General features: G+C 59.1%; 1 protein-coding gene across 1 annotated transcript; it reads right to left on the bottom strand.

Annotated features, from left to right (window-relative positions):
- Positions 1-958: 958 nt before the first annotated feature.
- Positions 959-25544, bottom strand: KCTD5 (potassium channel tetramerization domain containing 5). Its single transcript, XM_045874760.2, has 6 exons — positions 25244-25544; positions 14988-15096; positions 13003-13094; positions 11211-11306; positions 8956-9081; positions 959-2698 (listed from the first exon to the last, which is right to left on the bottom strand). Exons 1-6 carry the CDS (start codon positions 25493-25495, stop codon positions 2669-2671), a joined length of 705 nt encoding a protein of 234 aa, XP_045730716.1. The 5' UTR covers positions 25496-25544; the 3' UTR covers positions 959-2668.
- Positions 25545-25644: the final 100 nt, after the last annotated feature.

The raw sequence follows: 25644 nt of genomic DNA, 5'->3' as shown, positions 1-25644 counted from the left end.
ACCAGGGCTGCTGCCTACCCCTCTGCAGGGCCCTAGAAGGTTCTGGACATGGGCTCAGCGGGGGGGACCAGCAGCTGCACACTCCATGCACCCGCCTCCCTCTTCTGTCCTGCCTGCTGAAGCTACCGGGCTGGCTGCCCAGAAAGCTGGGCCCCTGCCCTCCTCACACCTACCCCCAGCAGACAGGCTGGAGCGCAAGGTTCAAGAGGCAGGGCTCCCTCCCTGCCCAGGAGACCCAGAGTAAGGGCCCTCAGTCTCAGGACAGGGGTGAGCGGCTGGCTTCCTTCTAGTCCTTTGCTTGGACAGGAGACACGTTCAGATTTGCTGTTGGCATCAGAGCTGGAAGGTGCCAAGTCAGTCTGCGCGGAAAGCCAACTCTTTGAAGCAGGATTTGGAGTCCTTCCCCATGTGCCCCTGGCTGCACACTGAGCACCTTCCCCCAGGCAAGTAGGTCCAGCTCCCCAAACTGGGCCAGCAGGACAAAGCCCCAGGACCCTGGGAGCCCTGGCTAGGCCAGCGGCACACCTGCAAGCAGGATGGACACTCGGACAAGGCTGGGGTCAAAGACATCCTAGCCAGCCTCAGGGGGGCTTTCCCCCAAGTGTGGGGGGGCGGCCCAGAGCTTTCGAACAACAGCCAGTGGGGGAAGCCGGAGCAGCTGTGGGGATGGGGGGCGGGGGAGGCACCCCAGGACCGGAGAAATGTCTCCGCAGCTGGCACTTCTGGGCAGGATGAGCGTGCTTTAAACATGTCACTCGAAGATGATCTTTGTCCCCGGGGAGGGGGCAGGATGCCAGCAGGGGGTAGGCAAGGCGGCCCAGCCGAGGGGAGGAAGACAGGCCCTCGCAGGGCAGGTCACAGACCAGAGCCCATGGATGGGGCCACGGATGGGGCCACCCCGAGCCCATGAAGTGCTTCTGCAGCAGACCCTTCTCCATGCATTCTGAGGCACTTACAGTTGTTCTCATTCATAAATACACAATTTTATTTGCTATTTTCAGGGGAAACTTAGGCATTAAACTGTAAGCTGATAAAATACGGATACCTAAAAAAGTATAAAAGTATAAATATCCCCTTAGAATAAATTTTAGTGAATTAAGTCTTAATATCTTTAAATTAAAAAACCACAAGCCTATCTATTATGTCAAGGTCCTAGATCAAACAACGCTACGTGGCCAGCAGCACCCACAGGTACACCCCAAGGCCAACGAGGGGCTGCCCCTGCCCCGGGCTCACCGGGAGGACGGGTTGCCGGGCCCTAAACGTGCCCTCTAGAAAGGTTGCGATGAATTTGAAGCCAAACATTTAACAATGTACAAGAGACCTTACAGAAAGGAGGAGGTAAAGCCCGGGTGCCGGAGAACTTGGTTAATCAGGTTATTGGCAAAGAAGAGGGCACAGGCAAGAAGCCTCCGGAAGCACTGGAAACTAAGCACGCCCAGGCCTCTGCCCTGCTCAGCGGCAGTCAGAGCGCACAGCGGCCCTGGCGAGGAGGCAGACAGCTGCTCGTCCGAGCCAACCCCCTCACCGGGCTCTGACAGCCCCCTGACAGCTAGGAAAGATCTGTCCTCAAAGCATGCGAGCAGCGCTGTTTACAGGGATCCCAGTCGCTCCAATGTCATGTCCGTGCAGAGCCCGTGCGGGTCGCCGGAGTCTCAAACACCCCAAACCCCAGAGAGAACTGCATAGTTAGACAAAGAAAAGGAGCGAGCCGGCAAGAGGGAGAGATTTGTGTAAACATCCGGTTTTCAGAGTGACCTGGAGTCTCTACTCTGGAAGCCAGGTGGATGGGCCTCCCGCCCCGACCTCCATCCCAGGCGAGACAAAGGCACTGACGGGTGGCAGCTCCGCCACAGGCCCATGGCCGGGCCACACCACACAAACTGCTCTGTCCCTGTCAATGACTTCACACATCAGTCCCAAATGCGGCAACGCTTGTAGGCATTTCTAAGGAGTAAAAACGCAGGGTAGTCCGTCCACACTAGGGAAGAAGGGACGCAAAGTTCTCTGGCCTGGAAAATACAAGTGGAGAAGCCTCGACTGTTCCAGGCAGGGTCAGGCCGGGGAGCCTGGCTCGGAAGGAGGCCGGGCCTCGGGGCCGAGGCCCGGGAAGTAGTGAACACGTGGAGGCCGTCTCTCTCAGGAGCCACCCGCCAGGGGTGCAAATTGCCAACCACTCCTGCCGGGGAGGCAGAGCAGACTCCCTGACCCGAGGACCAGGGCCTGGTGCACGTGTGGGTGACCAGCAGGCACCCAGAGCCTGGGGCCACGGTGCTGCGGCCACTTCCTACCAGCAAGGCCTAGGCTCCGTCACAGACTGTTTATGTTAGCACCAAGAGCGCTGTCCTTTAAATGACCTTCGGTGATTACAGGGGTTGGCTGGAAGCATCCTGCCTCAGGCCCATGCAGCCCGGGGAATGCCTCACGGAGGCCCCCGTGGGGACACCCACCCGGCCAGCACGCCTCCTCCAAGTGGGGACGCCTGGCCTCAGACAGCTGGTCCCGTCTCTCACCGCCCACCTCAGAGGCAAAAAAGGATCCACACCCAAATCTCTACAGAGAAATTGTCAAACGCAGGTTTCTTCTCACGGCCAAGCTTCCTCCACATGGCAGATCGTCGCAACTTGGGACAAGATAAAATGTTTCTTCAGCTGTCATCACTGTGTTCTCACATCCTTGAACCCCGTTCTTGCAAAATCTGAAAACGCCAAACACAGACAATGAGGACCTAGGTGTTGGACGGGGCTGTGGCCTGTGGCCAGCTGGGAGCCACGAGGCCCTGAAGCAAAGCACCTGCTCCAGGAGCAGGGCCCAAGACCCCAAGTCTGCCTGCAGGTGGCTCAGGGGGCCGAGGAGGCTGGCACGGAGGGTCAGGGGCCAAGAACAGGCTGGGAGACCCTTGCTGCAGGGGCCGGCCCACGAACCTCCCGGCCCTTGGCCAGGAGTCCCTCCAGATCTCCATCCCAACCCATGGCAGGCGTATTCACCCCCACTTCCTACCACAGCAGCCGGCCCGTCCCCTACTAGGCACCTCCCTGGGCCACCTCAGGGAGGCCTGGGATGTGTGTGTGTGTGTGTGTGTGTGTGTGTTGGGGGGGACACTTGGGACTTGGCTCCTTATCAAGTGCCCAGAGGTCCCCCGCAGGATCCCCCGCAATGGCTGCCCCTGCTCTCCTGCAGGTGCTACAGCCCACCTGATAGGCACCAACTCCTGAGTTTCCAGCCTGGCTAGATCCTAGGCTGCAGACATGTGTGGATCCTCAGGGTCCTCAGGGTGTCAGCGGTCCCCGCCTCAACCTGCTCTTCTTCCTTGCCCCATCACAAACCACGTCCCCTCAGTGTCCCCTCAACCCTGCCCCAGTCACACGACCCCTAAGCCTGGGCCCCCAGGCCTGCTCTATCACCTCCACACCCATCAGTTCAGCCCACATGCTGCCTGGCAGGCCTCCCATTTTGCTTCTCAGTGCGCTGGCCCCCCTGCCTCAAGGGTGCCGGCCTCTCCTCACTGCAGCCCTGCAGAGTCCTCTGCCCCTTGGCCACCATGCCTGTCCCTCTCACTCCTCCCTCCTTGGCATCTCAGGGACAGAGAGGGCCCCCAGCCTCCCTCAGCCCTGAGCACGGGTGGACACCTGCAGAGCTGAGCCCCATGCAGCCCAGGGAGCAGGGATGGGACCACCCCGTGTCCCCGGGTGGGGGCTTCAGAGCTGGCAGATCTCTCGCTGTTTCGATCAATACGTGTAGTACAGCTGCTAGGCACCACGTAACCATAAGAAGTGCCTGAGTCCCAGCCTGGCCCAACCCAGCTGAGGCCAGCACTGTATGGCAGCCCGTGTCATCGGCCATGTGAGAGCTGCCTCCTGGGGGCATTTTCTGCTTGAATTCCAGAGGTGAGCCAGATACGGCTCTGGGGACACTCTGAGCCCAGACCCGGGCACAAGGTGCGACTGTGCCCTGGGAGGGGCCAGCCCGCGCACACCAGGTCCAGGCCCACATGGACCCTCTGGCCAGAAAGCAGCTCACCGCCTCCCAGTGAGGCCCCGCCAGCCCGCGGCCACCTGCTCCCAGGCCAGGGGGGTTGCCCAGAGCAGCAAGGCCACAGGACCGGGGATGCCAGTCACTCACATTCACCAAGGGCTTGTTCTGACCCACTCAAGAAGGCCCAAGTTCTTCAGGGTCACTCCAGCCTCTGCCCTGGTGCCCTACACACCCCTGCCAGCCCCTGGGCCTCTGCCTGCCACGTCTGAGGGCTCCGGAACACCCAGCTGGCATGGTCTCATGCTCTCCTATCCTCTGTGCCCACCCCCTGGGACCCCACTCCGCTCTCTGTAAGGTGCACCTTCCGCTGTGATAGGGGAACAGTGTCCCGGATTCAATGTCCCTCCTCAGCCCAGACAAGAACAGACCCTACATCTAGTAGGGTTTGTCAGCTGGGTGGGAAAGCCCAGGAGGCCCCTGTCAGAGGAATGCGGTCTGGGGAGGGGACCCAGGATGGTCACACGCAGGTCCCTGCTATTCCCAAAGTGCTGGTCTCAGCCCCATCGTCTTTGCTGTTTGTAGGGCAAGGTGGACTCTGTGGGAGCCCATGAAGAGTTGTCCCTCACTCCATGGGAGCCCAGCAGAGGAGAGGGAGTGTCTGAGTCCACAGTGGAGAGGATGAAGCCTGTGCAACCGAAACGTGGCCTGGAGCAAGGTGACCACACCAGAGGGGCCGCCCCACCAGAGTAAGCCAACAACTGTCTCCTGACGAGGACAGAAAACCAGGCCTAGACCTGTGACAGTCACAGCCCTTCTGCCCGGGATGGGCTCTTCTTACTGGGCCACCTCCCAGAGCGGGGCCAGAGCCGCTCATAGGGACCAGCAGCGTTCCCCCAGGCAGCACCCCCTCGGACGGGCCCAGGCAGGGGGCACCACCCCACCGTGCGGACCCAGGGCTGCTGTGTGACCAGCCCCTCCCACCACCCGCTCCTATCACAGGCGGCAAGCTGTGCTCATGCTCTGCCGGGCCAGGTCAGGTGCCTGCTGAGCCCGCAGCGCGGCCGCTCTGAACACAGGGGGGCCACAGACACAAACCACACGTCTGCTTCCAGGGACTGAGTGAGGGAAGTAAAACACCTCCGTGATTTCTGACGTCCTGCGTGTACTGAATTAATAGTATAAGCTTAAATTCACGTTTCTCTTGACTTTCTCGACGTGGCTACTAAAAAGTTTGAAGTGACAGATGGACCACGCTCGTCCAGACCAGGGCTCGGCAAACTGTCTCAGAGAGCCAGGTGACAAATATTTGAGGATTGGTGGATCAAGAAGCAAAAATGAGGATGTTGTATATGTATGTAATCACCAGAAAGGAACTAAAAACGGAAATGCCACTCTCCATTTGCAATTCCCAGTCCAGACCTCCCATGGCTGGGCGGTCAACCTTTCAGGGCTTGGATGGCTACACGCCTTTCCCAAGCATGTCCCAGGGCAGAAGCTGAGGGGCCCCCAATCTGCATGGCTTGGCCCACGACCAGGGGGCGGGGAGGGTCTGGAGGGAGCAGGGGAGCCCCGTGGATGATACATGGCTCACCCATCTGTAACCTGCCCTCTCTGGGCCTCGACTCCCTGTGTGCACGATGAGGGCACAGAGCAGGTGGCCCCTGCTAGTGGTGAGCACAGTCGGGCTCTGGACCTGGGTGACGGGAAGAGGGACGGGAGGAGCAGTTGGGGGCCAACGGAGCGTCCGCAGAGCCCCTCATCACAGGGCAAACAGACAGAAGGTCCTCACAGACTCCTCTCTATCAGCATCCCTCTCCTGAGGCTCAGGGGAGGAGATGCCCCGAGCCCACGGCAGAGTGACAGCAGGGGCGGCTGGTGTCCTTGCCTGCGGACATCCACGGCAATGAGGTCGTTCCAAAGCCCGACACACAGGGTTCTCAGGCACCCCAGCCGATGTCCCGATGCCACCCACAGACATCCTAAAGGACACAGACAGACAGCCCCCCCCCCCCCCACCCCCAGCCCCAGACAGGCTGGCTCCGCTGGAGATCTACAGTCAGGTTCTAACACAGAAGGTTCTGTCCACTAGAGGAATCACAAAGTGCAGTGGAGGAAGGGCTGGGGTCAAGGAGACTAAAGTGAGTGGTCAATGAAAGGGTGACGGAACTCACCATGACATTTACACTTAATCTGAGACATCCCCATTGTGACCCATGTCGCTCTGGTTCGGCACGCAGCATGCGGCAAAGGAGAAGAGAGGGCACCATTAGTGTAGGCTGGGACGGGGCGGCAGCCGGGAAGCCCGCCTGCAGAGGCTGAGTCTCCCCATGGCGGCGGCAAGCATGGGTGCTCGGGGGCAGGAACCCTCCTGTGCTGGGTGGTGAAGCACAGATGGGCCAGTCTCGCGTGGGGGTCCTGGGCCCCGAACCCACGTGCCCTGACATGCCATGGAAGAAAATACAGGGTGTGGGCGTCTCCTGTGCCCCAATGTCCCCAGGCCTGGCACTCCCAAGGTTCCAGACCTCTCCCCCCCTCTTTTTATTTTTATTATTTATTTATTTATTTATTTAAAGATTTTATTTATTTATTTGACAGAAAGAGACACAGCGAGAGAGGGAACACAAGCAGGGGGAGTGGGAGAGGGAGAAGCAGGCTTCCCACTGAGCAGGGAGCCCGATGCGGGGCTCGATCCCAGGACTCTGGGATCATGACCTGAGCTGAAGGCAGACGCTTAACGACTGAGCCACCCAGGCGCCCTCCCTCCCTCTTTTTAGTGAAGAACTGAACCTTGCTCAAATAGAGGTGTGGTCTTTGCTGCTGGCCCTGGAAAGGTTGTGATCTCCAGGCCACACGGGATGGTCTAAGAACATGATAGGGGAGGGCTCAGTTGGCCAGGGGGCTAGAAACTGTGATCAGGCAAGTGGGCGATCAGTCATTGATCAGTTATCAATCGATCTTGTGTGTCACCGAGAGCAGTAAAATCCCTGGACAAGGAGGCGGGGGACACCCTGGGGGGCACTGTTCTCTGCATGCTACCACCTGTCCCAACTCCGCAGAGGAGCCCCACGCCCACCCCTGCTGGACCTGAGCCCTCCCTCTCTGTCCTTCCGACCAACAAACCATACCCCAGGGTCCCCTCAGTGAGTCCTGCAAGCGCTTCCAGCACATCTCGGATTGGGGTTTGGGAGGTCCCCCAAACTGGCAGCTGAGGCGGGCCACCCTTGTGTGGACCGCTGCCCTCACTAAGCTGCCCACTCGATTACCACCTTGAGACAGGAGACTGGCCATTAGTGCTGGGAGGCTGACCCTTGGCGCCCTGCTACAACCACGCTGTGCCCGGGGTCCCCAGATTACCGCCCCCAATCCAGCCCCAATGGTTCTCCGTGGCGTTCTGGAGGCTCCAACCACATTCCGCCTCCTCGGGAGCTCCTGTCACTGCCCCCATTTATGAGCCACAGTGGCTGCCACACTTCAGACCCAGGTATTTTTGGAGAGAAAAACAGGGCACGTTTTCAGAAACAAAGGGATTTGGGGTCATGCCTGGAGCTTCCTCACGGCACAGACGTAGCCTTTCTGCAGCAGAAAAGCTACCTGAGGAAAATGAGCTCAGGCGGCTGCCCTGGTAAAGCACAGCTATGAAAACTTCTCAAGCTCAGAAATCAAAGCTGCTAAAAATGAACAACTTACACAGGAATTCTGCAACTGCTCAGAGAGATGTGCCTCCTTATGAGGCTGGGGGCTCTCGGGGGGGTGGTGGTGGTGTCACTTTCTGCCCCACTCAACGGGAAGCACGTCCCCAGGCCGAGCACCGCCCCCACACGTGCAGCTACAGTGCTGTGGGCCAGGGTGGGGACGCCCCGCGTGCTGGACAGTCGCCCTGCCAGGAAGACGCAGGACTTCTTCACCCGGCCATGAGCCTCATGAGGACGGCCACCACGAGAAGGCTAACGTGCACAGGGACTCCGCTGTCTGTTCCTAAGCCCACACCTCCAAGGAAGGCCCTGAAAGGGTCACAGGGCAGTTCTGGGCCGGTGGCTTTGACCAGAGGCCACCTGGTGGGGCTAAGAGTCTGAGGAAGCGTCAGAAACTCCCGACTTAACGTCATTAGTTAAAATCCTCCAGGCTCTGGTGTTTCCTGCACTCACTCAGGTACTCCGGGGTTCTGAGCTTGTGGGGGTGCCTGCCAGAGCCCCGTCCCCACCTCCCTGGCCCCCCTCAGAGCTGGCTGCACGGCCCTCAGGCCACCACCATCCTCCAAGGCCCAGGAGTCCCACCAGGTGGAGCCAGCGACCCCAGAAAAGATGGCAGCTGCTGCCCCATGCCGCGAGGCCACCCCAAAACCCAGCACGGCCACCCCTGCCCTTCTCGGAAGACAGAAGCGCCAATGCCCAGCATGGAGCCAGTACACAGGGACGGCCCGGGCTGAGCCAACACTTCGAGGAGTCTGAAAATCAGAGCATCTGCAGGATCTGCTGCACCTTTTACAAATCAAACACGAACCCCAAGACATGGATGGATGTGGCTAAGGCAGGTGCCACCTGGGTGGCCTCCCTCTCCAGCCCTGATGTCTCAAGTTCCCAGGAAAACCATCCAAAATGGTATCAAAAGACAAACTTCCAGAAGCAACTCTGCCTGTCCAAAGAGGTGTAGGAAGAGGGCATGGGCTACAGAAGCCACAGGGGCTCGCCTCCAGGGGGAGCCCCTGTTCAAAGACCCCTGGCTCCACCACCTGCGGGCCATGGGACCTATGTGTCCTTCCTTCCGGGATTCTGCTGACGCATCAGGCAAGAACTCTGTGACAAGGAACGACAGCACGAGATGGATGAGCCGCCAGGCAGCCTGTGCAGCTGGGAGACGATGAGAGGGGGCCCAACTCCGCCAAGGGCAGCCGCCACCCCATGGGCCCCTCTGCAGGCGGGAACTGGAGGGTCCGTAGCTGTGCCCAGCTGGCCCAGCGCCCGCCTGCCCGCAGTCACCCACCTTGGCTTTCTCGCTGGGCTCGCTGGTTGTGCCGTATGGGGAGTTGTGCAGCTCCTTAGAGACCACGCACAGGAACTCGGCCTGGTCTTCACTCCCGTAGTTGTAGGAAGAGCCGATGCTGACCAGCTGGGAAGACAGAAGAGCAGCAGCATGGGGTGAGCACGGCACACCAGCCCATCCGCCGGCAGGGAGACTCTAGCCCGTGAGCGCACGCCGGGGACAGCTGGCACTCGGGGCGATGGAGAAGGCCAGGGGCGGGCGTGCCACGAGCAGCAGAGTGGGAAGGACGAGGACAGTGTGGGGGCAGCGGGCAAGGCCAAGCAAGGAGAGTGCGTGGGCAACATAGCCTGTGTGGCCAGAGACGGGAGAGCATGGCGGGCCAGCCACTGGAGACATGTGCCCTGCCCTCTGTGGACCCTGGGGGTGCAGATGGAGCCGTGGGTCTGCATGCAGACCGTGTTCTCAGAGGGCACGCAAGCCTCATCTGAACCAACCTCGGAACCTTGTTCTCGCCTCGGTGCTCACCACTGGCTGACCCTGGGCTTGGTGCCAACACCACTCAGGGTTTGTTTTTTTTTTTTTTTTAAAGATATTATTTATTTATTTGACAGAGAGAGACACAGCGAGAGGGGGAACACAAGCAGGGGGAGTGGGAGAGGGAGAAGCAGGCTTCCCGCAGAGCAGGGAGCCCGATGTGGGGCTCGATCCCAGGACCCTGGGATCATGACCTGAGCCGAAAGCAGACGCTTAACGACTGAGCCACCCAGGCGCCCCCACCACTCAGGGTTCTTACCCTACTTTCCCCACAGCAGTCCCAGCTCCTGCTTCTGGGAAGTAGAGTATTTCTCATCAAACGGGACTGGTTCTGGAGTTTTGCTGGCAAGAACCGGGAGGACGACATCCTCCAGAGACAAAGACTCAGGGACAGAGAGGAACCTGGCATGTGTGATGATTTGAGATCCGCCCAGAGGAGCTAAGGACTAAACCCTCAAGCTGAACACAGAGAGGAAGGGAGAGGCCCACACGGGAGGCAGGAGATTCTCCCTCTCAGCGAGAGAGCTACAGAGGTGCTTTGTTCCCAGCGAGGGTGACCTTGCAACACCCTGCCCGGTGCCTGCAGCCCCCATCTCCCAGCCTTTCTCTGGGCCGCATGGCGAGGGAGGACGCGAGGGGCATGGGAGGGGACCTCTGTCCCTGCACGGTCTGTGGCACAAATGTAACGAGGTCAGATACTACCTGGACCCCGGCACGCGGGTAACACTGTGAGAGGACACAGAGAGCAGCCCTGACGGCCTCAGGCCCACCCCCCCCCCCACCCGATTGGAGGGAGGACACAAACACTGCAGTTGTCTCAGTGACATTTTAAGGGGACTCCAAGCATACTCTACAGTATGATCCCGTTTCAAAAGACCCAAAGAAAAGGTGTGGCCTTAATTAGGAGGCTGGGGTGAGCCTGTAATTTCCCACCCTCTCTCCCGGCAGGACCACTCGCCGTGGCCGGAACCTACACTGGATGGAAACAGAAAGCTCTGAGGCCTGAGGGGGCCTGGCGAGCAGGGCAGGTGAGACCTGGGGCTGGGGGCTGGGGAGGGTCACAGGTCCGAACCTTAGTTCGAACCTGCCTGAGGGACAGGAACAGTGAGCAGTTTGTGGAAAAGGTACTGGCCAATCGGTGAGCATCCTGGACACGCTCCTGGGCCCATAGCCAGTGGGCTGCAGCTGCACAGGCCGGGAGCCCGGGCTCCATGAAGGGAAGGAGCACTCCCACATCCTCACGTCAGGCCGGCAAAGTGGAGGGCACAGCTGCGCCAGAGCCGAGGGCAGGAAAGGGCCTGGGGGGCCGCAAAGCAGCCCCGCTGGGAAGGGCATCTGTGCCAACAGCAGCACAAAGGAGCCCAAGCCACCATCTGCTCAGCCAGCATGGGAGGGGACGCGAGGGGACGGGAAGGTAGGGCCAGGCCGGGATGCATGCAGGCTGTCAATCCCACACACACGGAGATGCCAGATGGAAGCACAGGGAACAGTCCCTGCAAAGCACGGGCTCAATAAGAAGGATAACTCAGAGAGAAGGGTGGGGAAGCGGGGACGGGGACTTCTGTGGGGAGGGGCCCTAGAACAACTCGACCCGCCCCACCCGAACACCCATGACCCATCCCGTCAGGACAGGGCACAGGCCCCCGTCGGCGAGGTGCTGGAGGACAGTGACAGGCCGCCACAGGCCCCCGACGCCTCGTTACTGGTCCCTGGGGCCTCACCTGCTCGAACTTCCAGCCGTCAGACATGGTGGACACCATCTGAGTGAGCTCCTCTTCCTGGCACTGCAGCACACGGTACACGTGCTTCACCGGCACCTGGGAGAGCCACAGCCACGGATGAGACGCGCCCCGCGGGGGACCCAGGGAGGCTAACATCCCCCTCAGGCTCAGGTCACGGTGCACAGAGCGACCCCGAACGCAACCAGCAAAGCAAAACAGGCTGAACAGCTGTTTTTCTCCCCCGCATCTGCCGTCCAACAGGTCTCTATTTCTAAACCGCAAAGTTCAGTGAGTCGTGCTCCTGAAATCCCGACGGCACCTTGAGCTAGATGTGAGCGCGCGAGGACTGCGGACGTGAGGGAAGGCAGCTGGGAGGGGACGGCGGGGAGGGCCTGAGGAGCCGCCCACAGCGCTCAGACCCGGGCCCTCCCTGGGGGAGGTGGCTTCCGAAAAGCTGCTGTGTCACCCACGGCGCCGAGGCGCCCACCCACCGTCCTCTGCTCCAGGCACAGTCTCTGGTGCTCAGAGCACCACGGGGCCTTGCCGGCCAGTAGCCTACCCCCCTGCAGCTGCTCCTCTGGTAGGAGGCCACGGCGTTCGGCGCGAGTGTGATGGGTGGCCACAGCCGGGAGGGGGCAGGCTGTCACACAGCCCCAGTGCGCTCACTTGTGACAGGGACGACACCGGCGCTCCTGGCCCAGGCCCCGAGGAGGGGTTCTTCTATGCCCACCACGCAGAGGCCTCAGTGCTGCAGGCATGGGTCATACTACGTGTTTAGTGGGGTGGCTGGACAGAGGGGAGTGCGGCAGCCAATGGCCAGAGACGACCCAGGAGCCCGTGGTCGGGTCTCCTGCCCCCTCCCTGGACCCCTCCCTCATTGTCTGGTGCCCGAGGGGCTCCCGCAGGAGAGAGGGCTGGGGGCACCATGGCCAATCTGAGCGGCCAGGCCGTCAGCGAGTGTCTCACAAAGGCCGAGAGCTCTAGCTCGGGGCCTGTCAGACACCCGGTGGGAGGGCCCACAATGGGACGGGGCAGCCAAGGGGCTTCAGAGGGGTGTAGACTCCAGATGAGCAAGGTGGCTCTCAGGGCGCGTCCACTTCATGGCATCCCCCCTGAGGAGCTGCTCACTGGGAGACGGCTCGCCGTTCTGCCAGCCAGGGCGGAGCTCAGCCCCTCTGGCACCTCCCTCTGCATAAGATGCCGGACATGGCCTGCTTCACACACTGGGCTAACGGGCAGCAGAGTGTCTGGACTGGCCAAGTGCATGTGGGCTCCACATGGGGATCAGCCCCAACAGGCAGGCACACAGAGCCCTGACTGCTCTCTTCTCTCCCAGGAAAAGCCACGTCTTCGTGAAACCCACATTGGCCTGCAGGACCCCACCCCCATCTACCCTGAGCTCACTGCCAGCCGCAGGCCCTCTGCACCTGCTGCACCCTGCTACAATGCGCTCCCTGAGATGTCCACGCTGGAAGCCTCCCTGTTCTCCATCCCTGGACTTTCCTCTGCGGCACTGTCTGTCCCCTGCCCCTGGGGTGGAGACCCCTAAGGGTGGGCTGGGCAGGAATGGACAAACACACCCAGAGTGCGGCTACAGCAGTGCCACAGGACGTGGCTAGAGAGCAGGCCCGTCAGGCATTAGGACGATTCCCGAGGAAGACAGTCACGACAGGGACAGCATCGATCCTGGGGTCTCGTGCAGAGGCCGCCCCTAGCCAGCACAAAGGCAGGGAGCGACTTGCACCACTGTGGCAGACCTCAGAAACTCGGGCCTATTAGTCACTGCTCTTACCTGCGACGTTTTGCTGTCTCGTTCTCTAATTTTGTCCTTTACAAGTTTTATTAGTGAGGTGATATTGTAAAATTCTGCTTCCTCCAGCACTCCTAGAATAGAAAAAAGTAATTTTCACCAGATCCAAGAATGAATGTCCCGCCCCTGTCCCTCTGTGGACCTATAGCCCATGCCTGGCCCTGGTCCCCGGCAGCTCCTCGGCCCCGTGCCAACGGACCCCATGCAGACTCTGCTGGCTCAGTGGGGCACCCCAGGATCAAGGGCAGAGGGCCCATTTCCTGAATACACTCCTGGCACGTGCCACTCCAGGTGGCCTGCTGGGTACACTGTCGCACACGCATCTACCCCAAGCTCCGCCCTGGGCGCCCCTGGATGGAACTTGGAAACCTTCCCTCCGTCGCTCGCGGGCCATCTGCTGCCCTCATGTGAGGCCCTCATGCAGGTCTGTCACTTGGTGCCTCAGTTTCCCCATTCCACTGGAAGCCGGGCCGGTTGAGAGGGCAGCTCCAGGACTCTTGACAGTTTAGGGCTGTCCTTCTTCCCCAAGGCTGCAACTCGTGCTGCACCCATTTGGGGACTCTCCGGCCCCACGACCCCTCCTGCGCATTCCAGAAGGGCTGTGCTGGCCGCCCTGGCCAGGCCTCAGTCTACACGGTGCCCCACACCGGCAGCACCAGCAGCTCCGGGCCATGTCCTAACCGGCCCCCAGGCAGCACAGTCAGACGGGGAGCCTGGCGGTGGGCAGCTGCACTTACAACGTCACTTCTCAGGACGGCGTGTGGCCGTGTGGGTGACGAAATGCAAGCCTGGTGCCATCCTGTCGGCCACCCCCCTCAGACCTGTGGGTGGGGACTGAGAGGCCTTGCGAGTGGGACGCTCCAGGTGCCGGTGGCCGCATGGACCCTTCTTTTTTTTTTTTTTTTTTTTTAAGATTTTATTTATTTATCTGAGAGAGAGAATGGGAGACAAACAGCATGAGAAAGGGAGGGTCAGAGGGAGAAGCACACTCCCGGCTGAGCAGGGAGCCCGACGTGGAACTGGAGCCCGACGTGGGACTTGATCCCGGGACTCTAGAATCATGACCTGAGCCCAAGGCAGTTGCTTAACCAACTGAGCCACCCAGGCGCCCCCGCATGGACCCTTCTGAAAGTGCGGCGTTCGAGGCCGGCCAGGAGGCAGGGGACGAGGCAGGGCGTCAGGGGCCTGTCTGCAGCAAGCACCTGCCTCTGAGCAAGCCGCCCTGGGAACAGTCTGTGAAGTTTAGCCTAGAACTGCACGGCTCCACCAAGACCAAGGAAGGCGCCCCAAACAACACGAGTGCATGTGTACACGGAAGTCCCTTTCGGGTCTGGAGGCCCAGGAAGCGGCAAAAGTGAAAGAAGTGAGCCCAGGTCAGTCCCGGCAGTCACTAGAGGACCCGGCAGGAGCCAGAGCCCACGCAGAGCGGAAACACCTGGACCTCTCAGGTCCTGACACGTCAAGCTCCCTACTCGCTGTGCCCAGCGCTGGACCGTTTGAGAACAGACAGAGCTCAGAGGTGAGGGTGCAGAGGTGCCCTGGAAGGAGTGCACCCGGGGCTCACCCGGCGGCTATGTCCAGGACAGTGTGAGCTAAAGTAGCCGTGAGAGCGGAGCCCTAGCCCCAGCAGCATCGCTAACTAGGCTCCTGACATGGCCCAGAGCCCAGGTGACCCGCTCCCCGCTTGACAGCAGTCCTGACAGGTCAACCTGGCCGTGAAGTCTTTGCTTCCCGGAGGAAGACAGGGGACAAGGTGGCCAGCAGCCCTCACCTCCTGGAGACAAACGCCTACTGCCCCATGGGGCACAGGTGAGAGGCAGCTGGGAGCCAGCGAGGGGATGCAGGCATCTGGGATTTCTGCAGGGGAAGGTGTGCCAGGCCTGCTCCTCACAGGGCGGCTCGGGCTCAGAGGAATCTGCCTCAAGTGACCAGTCAGCCTGTCCACAGGGGCCCTATCCCCAACTCACCTTCCTCTGCGAGGTCTTTGTTAATGACCAGCTTCCCGTGTCTCAGGTAGTTCAGCACAGGCCCAAAGTAGGTGGGGTCTCTGTCGATTAAATAGGCACCAGTTTCATCCTACAAAGAAGAGAACACCGTGAGTCCTGGCGGGGAAGGCAAGGATCCCCACAAGTGACTCCAGGCCAGGCCGCGTGGAAAGGGTTGCAGAGGCACGTGGGTCGTGTGTGTCCCTTAACCCACAACCAGACAGCGCTGCAGCACTTCGGGGAGTTGGCTCTGCGGCCTCTGGCAGTCGGCAGCCTGGCACCTTGTCTGTCACCACCTCAGGTCTAGGCCAAGTTCATCTCCCTTTATTTACTCGGCAGCGAGGTGACTGAGGCTGAGGAATGGTTCAGCCTCCGTGCATCTCAACGTTGCCCAACACAAGGAACCTAACACAGACTCTCCTCCCGGGCACCTGTGGCAGGGACTTCTTATCCTGGGGCGGGGTCAGAGCCACACCCCAGGGGCAGTAGTTCCAGAGTCTGAGCAGTCTACAAAACAGACCTTCAGAAGGCTCTTCTCCCACACCGGGTGGCCCTGGTTCCTCCCGGAAGTGCCTGGGGCCTGTCTGAGGGTTAGAGTGCTCTGCCCAGCAAGCTTCCACAACCGGCCCAGGGGGTGCGGACATGCCGACCTGGGCACGAGGGTGGGGGCAGTCCCTGAAAGACGCCTCCACGGAGTAGAGCCCAGGGAGTCCTGCCCAGAGTAACGGGCATGGAGGGTACTGTCTGCAAGGGAGGGCCACAGCAGTCTAGTGGGGAGTGACGGCACCCTGGGATCCACTCTAGGCCATGGACCTGACTGCGTCGAGGGCACTGCTTATCTGCTGTGGGTCTGCTGGGCAGGGCCTGGCCCGGGCTGCCATCCTGCTCCTCCCGCAAGCCCACCTCCCCTCCCCATGGCCCTGGGGAGGCCTCCCTGACACAACAGGTCAATGGAACAGTCAGTGTGGCAGGCTCTGGGGGGGCCATCCACAGGAGCAGGACCAGCGGAGACCACAGAGGACAGTGTGTCAGCATCTCTGTAGGGCGAGCATGGTGGTGGGAAGACCTGGAGCTCTTGGATGTGCTCTGCCTACGGACACCAGATGCAGAGACAGAGCGAGGCAGGAAGCATCCCGACCGTAAAGCAATAGGGCCACATTAGGGCCCTATTTCTCACCCAAGTGTGGCAGAACCTGGAGGTTCCAGGGGCTTCCTGACGTCCACCACTGCAGACCTGCTCTTCTTACGTCAAGTCAGTTAGGGCTCTGAATGTGTGCATGCTGGGACCTGGAGCCTTGCTGCTCAGTGGGCAGGACCCGGGCACTCAGCCCAACCTCCTGCCAGGACAGGCCACTGCCTGCTCTCCCCTGTGGGCTTCTGTCCACCAAGGCGCCATCCCAGCTTCACCCAGACCTCCCGAGTTCATCCTCATGCTCCACCCCACCCACCTAAGGAAGCACCAGACACTGTCCCGTGGACCCCTGCCTCCTGTCCCCCCAGACCCCGCCTGTTCTCCGAGCAAGACCAAGGACCCCGTGGACCAGCTTCTGGAAGAAGGATGCTCGACCAGTCTCCCTACTAGTAAAAAGTGGCCATGAAGTCAGGGGCTCGTCTCCACCCCCACCCTCAGGTGTGAAAAGAGCCCCGTGCATGACATGTGCACATCAGCAAGCTCAGGAACGACTCACTGGCTCCCCACTAACCTCGACAGCCAGCTGGCAGAAGGACAAGATCCGATGGGGACAGGGCGCCCCAGGGAACCTCCCTATCACACTGGGCCCACACTAGGAGCTCGAGAGGACCATCATCACACCGCACTACCCCCATGGGGGGCAAGCCTGAGCTCCAGAGCTTCCGAGGCAGTGTGCGCTCAGCCCCGCGGCTGTCTTGACGTGGGCGCCAACACACCGAGCCCTCATCCCGAGGCTGCCTGGGGGCCCCCCGCCTGGACCCAGAACGGCGGGTTCACTGAATGGCCTTGTGTGGCAGGCTGTGCCCCTAGTAATCCGACGCCGGGGATGTGCCGCCCCCTGCCAGTGACGAGCCAGCCGGCCCGGCCCTGACACTGAGGAGCAGCACTTAGGGAAACTCAAAAGCGGTTTCTTCCATGGAGTCCTGCCAAAGTTCTCTGGACCGTTTCTTCTTGGGGATTTGTTTTGATCGGATGGACTCCGAGGTTGGGCAGGACTCTCAGTACTCTGACCTGGGCTCGTCAAGTGGAGGGTTCAGCCTCCACAGGAAGTGCCGGGGCCCCTACACCAAGACCCCAAAACTCCACCAGGCTTTATCCCGGGCTGCTGCCCAGACGATCACAGACCGACGCTCATTCAGACGCGCACAAGCAGGACCTCTGTAAAAAGCAAGCGCCTCAGTACCTGAGCGGGAGCAGCAGGCTCTAGAGCTGAGTGGCGTCGCTGGGGGCAGGCCGGGGACAGGCCCCCCCAGCACCGCGGCCGGCACGCCGACACCGGTGCCTCATGTACTGTGCGGGGCACGCAGCCCTGGGCCCTCTAGCCTACAGCAGAAATAAGGAAGAACACACAACCCAGAAACGGTGAAACAAACAAAAAACCCCAATTCAGAATATGAATCTTAGGCTCACTTCTGCAAAAGCCCAGAGAAAAGCACCTTGGTGCCATCTACCCTGGCGAATGGGGGGGGGGGGCAGTGGGGGTGCGGCCGCCGGCATGCCACATGGGCATCGCTGCGACAGCACGCAAGACAGGACCCTGGGCCGCTCACGCCTACAACAGGCAGCAAGGAATGCGGCAGGACATGAACGCTGGCTGGTGGCGAGACTCGTGGGCCCCTCGTCTCCTCTTTCTGTCCTGTCCTCGATTTATACAAGTGTGTGCTACATTTATAGAGTGGCGAGCTCTGTGTGTTTTTGTGTAAAAGAGCCAGAATGGAGACTCCTTTCTTCACAAATCACTTCCCTCTACTGACCTTCCCTACTTCTCACTGAATTAGCGTCTGACCTATTTGTGAAGCGCTGGCTTTAAAAATATATATGTATCTTAGGGTGCCTGGGTGGCTCAGTCCATAATCCCAGGGTCCTGGGATCGAGCCCCGCATCGGGCTCCCTGCTCTTGGGGGAGCCTACTGCTCCCTCTCCCTCTGCTCCCCTGCTCGTACTCTCTCTGTCAAATAAATACATAAAATCTTTAAAAAAAAAATTAAAAAAAATATACATGTACCTTAAGGGCTTTAAACAGGGGAAGTGGCCTTGGCTTAGGAATAGGTAACGAGGGCCAACTCCCCGCAGGCTGTCAGTCCACACACACTTGGAGCAGGGCGGCCTGATGATGCCCAGGTCGGCTGGATCCCACTCCTAGTGGGACCCACCTCCCAAGGCTGAGCTGCTGGTCTCCACGGGAAGTCTGAACCCTGCATCCCTGAGCTTGGGCTGCTGGGCCACTGGCCCCAGGCAGGGAGGCAGCCAGGCCAGAGAGATCATGCTCTGGCCACGAGCCCCGTGTGCAGTCACTTCTCTGAGAGGAGCCAGTGGGCAAAGGTAGGGCCAAGCCCACATCACATGCTCTCCCAGGAGACACTTAACTGCAGCCCTGACAAGGAGGGAGGCAGAGAGGACAATCCTGACCTGAAACCACTCCCCCACTCCCTGCCCTGCCCCACCCTCTCCTTTCTGAGCCCACCCGGCGCCTCTAGCCCACACCACTGGTTAGGAAACAAGTGTTCTGCAAGAGGCAGAAACACACCTGCGCCACTCAGTAAACAGCCCCCAAGACTGAGGTTCTCCCTGCCCACACTGTACCCAGAAGTAAAACCCGGCCATCAGGTTCAAGGGGCAGGATCGAATGCACTGCCCAGCAACGCACTGTAGATAAAGAGGGTGCTGCTCGTCCCTCAGGGCTAGCTGGTCCTGGAAATGGCGATGAGGAGTGAGACTCTCACCAAGATTCTAAATGGAAAAGAACTCTGTTGGCGTGACAGCTCTCTATGGAGCATCTGCACTTGGCCCCGTTCCATCACCTTCACAGCCTCCACAAACACGCCAGGAAACGGGACTCCGCCACCACTTTGTTGTGGGAGAAAAAGCACAGCCACCGGAGACTGGAAATGAAGACGGCTGAGTGTCCTGAGCTAAATGGGAGATAAATTCTGTCAAATCTCCCTGTTAAAATCTAAATGTAAACGCACAGAATTCTCTGTGCACAAACATCTGCAATCAACCTAATTAGAAATACTTAGCTTTTACTCAGAAATTATCCATTTTAAGAGACCAGTCCAAATTTGCACACAAAACCTTCAACCTCCACCCCCTTCTCTGTTGTTTTCTACAGTTTGTCAAACCCTCCGTCCAGAAGAGGCCTGAGATGTCACCAATTACAAATGATGAGGCAGCAGACCCGGAGACCAAAGAGACTTGTCTGAGGCACCAGGATTTGCCGGGCTGGGCCCCTGGGCACCCAGGAGTGCCAGCGGGCTCTGATTTACCGTTCCCTGCATGAGCCCCCTGAGATGCCCCATGTGTGCTGAGATCTGACACACTCCCATGCCCACCCAGGAAGTAAGGGAAAAGCAGGGCTCTGGGCCAACGCAGGGTGCATGTGTCCGGCTTCTGGGTCATTCTCACCCTCAGTGCCGGCCCTGGCAACAAACCCCCTCAGACCTCAAAGAGCACCCAGCTCCTAGGGCCCCGACCCCCACAATGTCCCAATTTAGGATGACATACACGACTCACATAAGGCTCGCCCAGAAGCAAACACAAGTGCCCGCGAGAAAGGGCCCATCTGCAAGGCTCCTCTTGCAGCAGGTGTGCGTCAGATTCAGCCACAGTGGGTCCACTCCCAGGGCCCCAGGAATCCATGGGGGTGATTCACAGCGACCCACTCAGTCCAGCAGGTCTGCGAGCACTGAGAGCAGACGCTGGGTCACTCTGGGGCCAGGGTGCTGAGTGGACCGGCCAGCCTGAGGGCCGGCCATCCAGGTCAGAGCTGCTGTGATTTATGTCACAAAGCAAGGGATCGTCCATCTGCAGGGATTTCGCAGGTGCTCCCCTCCCTAGAGACATTCCAGCCTCAAAACACCTGCACGTACATCCTCAACAGATGTCACATTACTGATTCTGGTGGCGTGAGTGCGTGTGTTTAACATAAAATTGCCGGCACAGGGAGGTCAACTAGTGATGGAAACAGGCGGGAACCATGATCACCTGGGGTAGAAGCACCACACCGGAAAGCCCCTCCACAGCCCCAGAGGCGAGGCCTCCTCAAGCCCAGAGCCCCCAGGCCCTGGGACGCCCTGCCCTCGGTTAACGCCTAGCCCCCTGCTCCGGTGATGCCCTCGAGCCCTCCCCACCAGCTGCCCCCACGGCCACCGCCCTGCGGGCTCCAAGGGGGCCTCTGCTCTCCTACACTTGGCCCTGCTGGCAGATCTGGTGCAGAGTTCAGCCTTCCTTCCTGCTGGGACCGAAGGGCAGGCCCGTGGTTCCTCTGCTATGTCACCGAACCTCCTCCCTCTTCTTGCCCACTGCACGGTGACTAGGCTCGGTCGGTGCCCCTGCTGCTTGCCTCGGCCTCCCTGCTGGAGCTGGCCCAGCTCATCAACTCCAGAACTGTGGCCACCCAAGCCTGACTTGCAAAACCAGGCCAAGATCCTAGAAGCCCAACTGCTGAGGCAACTAGAACCCACCAGAATGTGGATGATGGGAAGAGACACTTGTGCACACCCATATGTGGATGCCTCAAGCCCCTTCCAAGCACGCGGGCGGATGGGACTGGAACCCTAGAGCCACAGTCTTCAGGCTCAAAGACCTTAAGTTTCTTGCAAGAAAACTCGGTGGCTCCCCAGGAAGCTGTGTCCCTCCCCTGTGGCACAGCCTCCAGCTCCAGAGTTGGGAAGCCGCCCTCGGGCCTTTCCTCAAGTCAGCCTGGAGCTCTAGGTGGAGCGCCAAGAGGCGGCCAGGGATGGACGGGGGACAGGAGGGCCAGGCTCGCACACACTCCCCTTCGAGGCTGGCCGAGCAGCAGGAGCTCCCCTCTGGGACCAAGGTTTGCGGTGATTCAGAGAGTATGTGTAAGAAACAAACAGCAGCAAGAACAAATTCTGACGGGGAGAAAAAAGCATTCTTTCTAAAAACAAAGTAGAGACCACCGCGAGTCATCTCCATCTGCTGTGAGGACCCAGCACGGACCCAGCACGGGGCACTGGGTGGAGGTGGTGTGACCTGCACCATCTTCCCAAACTCTCACAGCAACTCCCGGACTAACGCTCAGAGAGGTGCACCAACTTACCCCAAAGTCGCACAGCGAGTTAAGTTCTGGTCAAAGTCAAAGTCAGGCCCGAGTCTCCAGTCTCACTCTGCCACCAGGGAAGACACTCCGTCTCCCCAGTACCCACAGCACACCAGCGCCAGCCTGGATGCTTCTGGCGCTCTGCAGTCCGGGGAGAGCACCCTGGCCATGCACAAACCTCCCTCGGTGCAGAGCCAGCTCCTTTAAGGGAATTTAAGGACAGTTGGCCCAGTGACTGCTGACCTGGAGCGTCTCTGGAAGGGAGCTGTGAGCACCCACTCACAGGTGAAAGCAGCTACAGACACCCTGTCAACAAGTGGGCACCCCAGTGTTCCCATAAAACTCGATTTGCAACATCAGGCAGGTGGGCCACAGTGTTCTGACTATGGCTCCAACCAAGCCTAGTCACGGTGCAGGGGGCAGAAAGAGGAAGTGCTTTGCAGCGACAACCATTTCCTCCCGGGCTGCCCTCAGATGGCTGATGGTGGGGACAGCTGCAGGCCCAGGGCCTATGTCTGAGGCCCTGAAGCAAGCTCTCACTCAAGCAAGTCCTTTCTCAGGACCTTCTGGCCTGGAATCACGGGCTGCTTCAGGTCCAGGGCTGTCCAGTTAGGGACCCCGTGGAGACGTAACGTGGGCTCTGCCAGCAAACACCTGCTGTACGGGGGAAGGGTGGGAGCCCCTCCCTCCACCCGGGGCCTAGACCAACCACGGCACGTGGCCAGGGCTACGAACACGCTCAGAGCCACATCCTCGACCAAAGTGTGAAATGAAATGCACCCAAGTCTCGGGTCGCCCACTCCAGGCCTCAGATAGGCCGACACGGCTCTCATGGGCGCCCAGGACGCTCTTCAGAATTCGGGAAGTTAGCCTTTCGCCTCTGATTTAGTTACACGGAGCATAATCTGCTCTTTCCACTCTAAGGAATCCCCACTTCTCTTGCCAAGCAACTTAGAAGTTTGTACTCCCACCCACATCCCTCATCGCTTGGCCGTTGTCTGTAAAATCTCTTCCACTATCTTTCCAATCCCGACACTCTTGCCAACACCAAGTACACCCGGAGTGAGCAGAGGCAAAGAACTGCAAGTGCCATGTCACCAGAGGCCCTGCGATGGCCCCACCTCTCAAAGACCCATCTAACGCCACAGAATCTGCACCCCAAAGGCAGAACAATGACCCCATCAACGGACAAAAGCTCAGATTTTCTCCAGGCCTGGCTCAGGCAACAGAGACTGAACCCACCTCAAATCCTACTTAACCTGAGTGGTTTCCAACCACCAAGTAGCAGTATTTCCTGTTTCCCTTTCAACTCCTAAAGCATCTCCATACTGAAACGGGGGCTGATTCAGCTCTAAACAAACGCTAACCTGTTTTCAGCAATGCCTAATGGGCCAGGTACCATGGAATACAAAGAGACTTAACCCAAATGAATCACACATCAAGTATTCACAAAGCACTTCCGGGAAGGAGTGTCACACCTGGCCCGCCCCTTACGAGAACCTGGGAGAAAGATGACCCAGACAGCAGGGGAGCAGATGCTGAAACAAACACCCCAGACACAGCCCGGCTGGAGGAAGCCCCAGGAGGAAGTGAGAATTCATACTTGGGCGGTCTATAAAGAGAACCACACGGCAGCAATGGGCCCAGAGTCCACAATGAAACCAACGGGTAAGGGTTTGAAGTCCAGAGCTGGTCCCAGGCTCAGTTCTGAGAGAGGGAGACCAGTTGCAGCCCCGCTCCCCACCCTCCTTAACAAACTGTTGCCTTCTTCAGAAAACGTCCCATCACTCCACCTCTCCCATAGGCTTCTGCAGTGTTTAAACACAAGCTCCAGGCACTCTTCCAGTGAACTTCAACCCACCAGGTTGCCGAAAGGTCCTGGTCTCCCCCTTCCTTGGAACAACTTCTCCTCGAATCCCCCCCACCCAAGTCCGATGCAAGCACGAGCTTGCTGGAGCCCAGGAGCTCAATAAACACTAGTCAGGTGCCCAGCAGGAACCTTCCACCAGGTCTGTGCTGCTGATGTCCAGCCCTAGGGACATCTGCCAGGTATGCTTTCATTCATTTTAACTATGAAGTGAGGGCTTCGAGGTTTTTACAAGTGAATCAACATCCTGTTTCTCTTCCATCATGTAATAATCACTGGCCGTCCCACTCCTCCAAACACCCCTTCCCCTCCGCCCTCAGCCTTCGCTTCCTCACTCAGGGTCTAATTATCTAGGAGTGAAGCTCTGGGACATTCTTTCATCAGAAAGTTGGGGGGGGTGACACTGAGAAAACCCAGTATCTTACACATTGTGTCTCATGTGAAGTAAAGCACACTCCTACCGTGACTGATGTGAATCAGCATTACTCTTTGTTAAATTCCCATTACCCGTGACAAAAACTCACCCTTATTTACTATCGACTACCTATGAGACAGAAACTGTATCTGCTGCATTACCTTCATGTTCTAGATTTCACTCTTACAATTTGGAGATCAAATGTGGGTAAGCACCGGATGGTGACAAGAAGCAACCGCAGCAGATGTGTTCTGGTGGGTTAATTACCTCCCCCAAAGGACTGTTATTACAGTAGAGCATAGTTTTTTTTAAGTCGTTTTGAGACAGTAAAATAAAGGAATGAAATGACTTAACTGTGGAAGCTATAGTTAATTGGCTCTGAATCAATTGTTTTAGTGATGAATAGAGACTTTGCCTCAAACAAAAAACAAAAAACACCACACACACACCAAAACCCCAGTGGACAAGTGCAATTTAAAATCTGATGCAATATACAAAACGAACTCTCGAGTAGAAATCCCAGTGAATGACCACTGTGGCCCAGTGTTTTAATACAAACAAACACACAGTAAAACATACACCCTTGCCATAAAAGGAAAATCACAGCAAACAAAAGCCTATTTCTGTCCTGGAGAGGCCTGCCATTTTCTGGGAGGTCAATTCTCTCTGAGGCGAGAGCTTGGTCAAAGGAGCAGTGGAAGCAGCTGGGGGTGGTGGCGGGGGAGACTGGAGCGCTGACATCTCAAACCCTGATTTCTGCCAACGACAAGTGGTCTTGTGGTAACTCAGGAGCTCTCCTCTCCTGATCGTAAGGTCATGCCACCCTGAGGATGGGCTCCGTCTGCCTTCCCGAACTTGAAGAGGGAGCTGAATCTTTCTGGGAAGACTTATGCCTGGCAAGCGTTGAGCTGGCGAGGCACAAAGCCAAGTGCAATTATGTACGCTCAACTGAGAAGACCCAGGAAAGTTAGGTTGCGAACCGCCGCGGATAAATATAGGTAACTACTCTTACAATAGAGCCTTTTCGGAGTTTCAATTCGTACAGACCCCTAGCAGCTCTTCCTCAGCCACACAAGTCTCATAAAGGTCATAACCGAAACAGTTTCCATCATGATCTGCACAACAGTACCAGCACTTAATGAAAGACAAGCTGCAAACCAACCGAGGGACTCCTACCCTTTCGGGAGGGCAATGGGGACGCAGCCTGACGAAATATTCCTACCTGGTCCCTCCTTGCCACTCCTTCGCACGCGCAACCCTCCCTTCGAAAAATTACTCTAGGGCCGGCCCCTTCTGCGAGTGCCGATGCGAGCGTGTTGTGGCTGTAAACGACGGAGCGCCAACTCTCTAAATGCAAGTCACTGGGAAAGGCAGGTCACCCGTGTCAACCCCCCCACGCCAACGTGAAGTTAAACGTCTGGAATGTGAGCAGATGAGAAGGCGGCCAGGGTTCTCCGATTCCAGGGCCACTAAGTACACGGGGCCACAGAGGAGACGCGCACACAGCGGGGCCATGAGAACCTAGAGGGGAAAGAAAGTGGATCCACAGCAAGGTCCGGGGTGTGGGAAAGCTCCGCCGGGAAGCGGAGAGGGCGAGAGGGAGCCGAGGTGGGCCCGCCGGGAGTTCTCGAGGGCGGTGGGCGCCCGGGCACCAGGCCCGGCCTCCCCGGCCCGGCACGGACAGTCGCGCGGCCCTCACCTTGTCCGAGTCCAGGTCGGGGTCGGCCTGGCACAGACGGTACAGGAAGGATTTCGGGTCCCGGCACAGCGTCTGCCGGGTGGTGAGGAAGTAGGTGCCGCCGACGTTGAGCCGAACCCACTTGGACACGCCGCCGGGGCGCTGGGCCAGGGCACCGAGCCCCGCGCTGCAGCGGCGGCACAGCCCGGCCCCCAGCCCCGCCCCGAGGCCGCCCGGAGCCGGCGGCAGCGGCTCGCAGTGATTCTCCGCCATGATCCCAGCAAGCCCCGCCACAGCTCCTCTCCACCGGAAGCGTCCGGCCTTTAATACCGTCCTCCTAGCTCTGTCCCGCCCACGAGTCCGCCCTCGTAAAGCGCCCGCCCTGGTGTCACGCGGCAGGCGGAAGTTCCGGTCCGGAAAAG

The sequence above is a fragment of the Mirounga angustirostris genome, unplaced genomic scaffold (assembly GCF_029215605.1).
Source record: "Mirounga angustirostris isolate CCGP_5_RB_7025 unplaced genomic scaffold, mMirAng1.0.hap1 SCAF_5, whole genome shotgun sequence".
NCBI classification, from domain to species: Eukaryota; Metazoa; Chordata; class Mammalia; order Carnivora; family Phocidae; genus Mirounga; species Mirounga angustirostris.
This window is presented reverse-complemented; position numbering and strand designations above follow the sequence as displayed.

What these genes read in the sequence shown, in the direction of transcription:
- KCTD5 (XM_045874760.2), bottom strand. Translation starts at nt 25,495, where the DNA reads ATGGCGGAGAATCACTGCGAGCCGCTGCCGCCGGCTCCGGGCGGCCTC. An exon ending in CCGACCTGGACTCGGACAAG is followed by an intron (nt 15,097 to 25,243) that starts GTGAGGGCCGCG and finishes TCTTCTTTGTAG; the next exon opens with GATGAAACTGGTGCCTATTT. An exon ending in AGCCCAGCGAGAAAGCCAAG is followed by an intron (nt 2,699 to 8,955) that starts GTGGGTGACTGC and finishes TGGCGTTTTCAG; the next exon opens with ATTTTGCAAGAACGGGGTTC.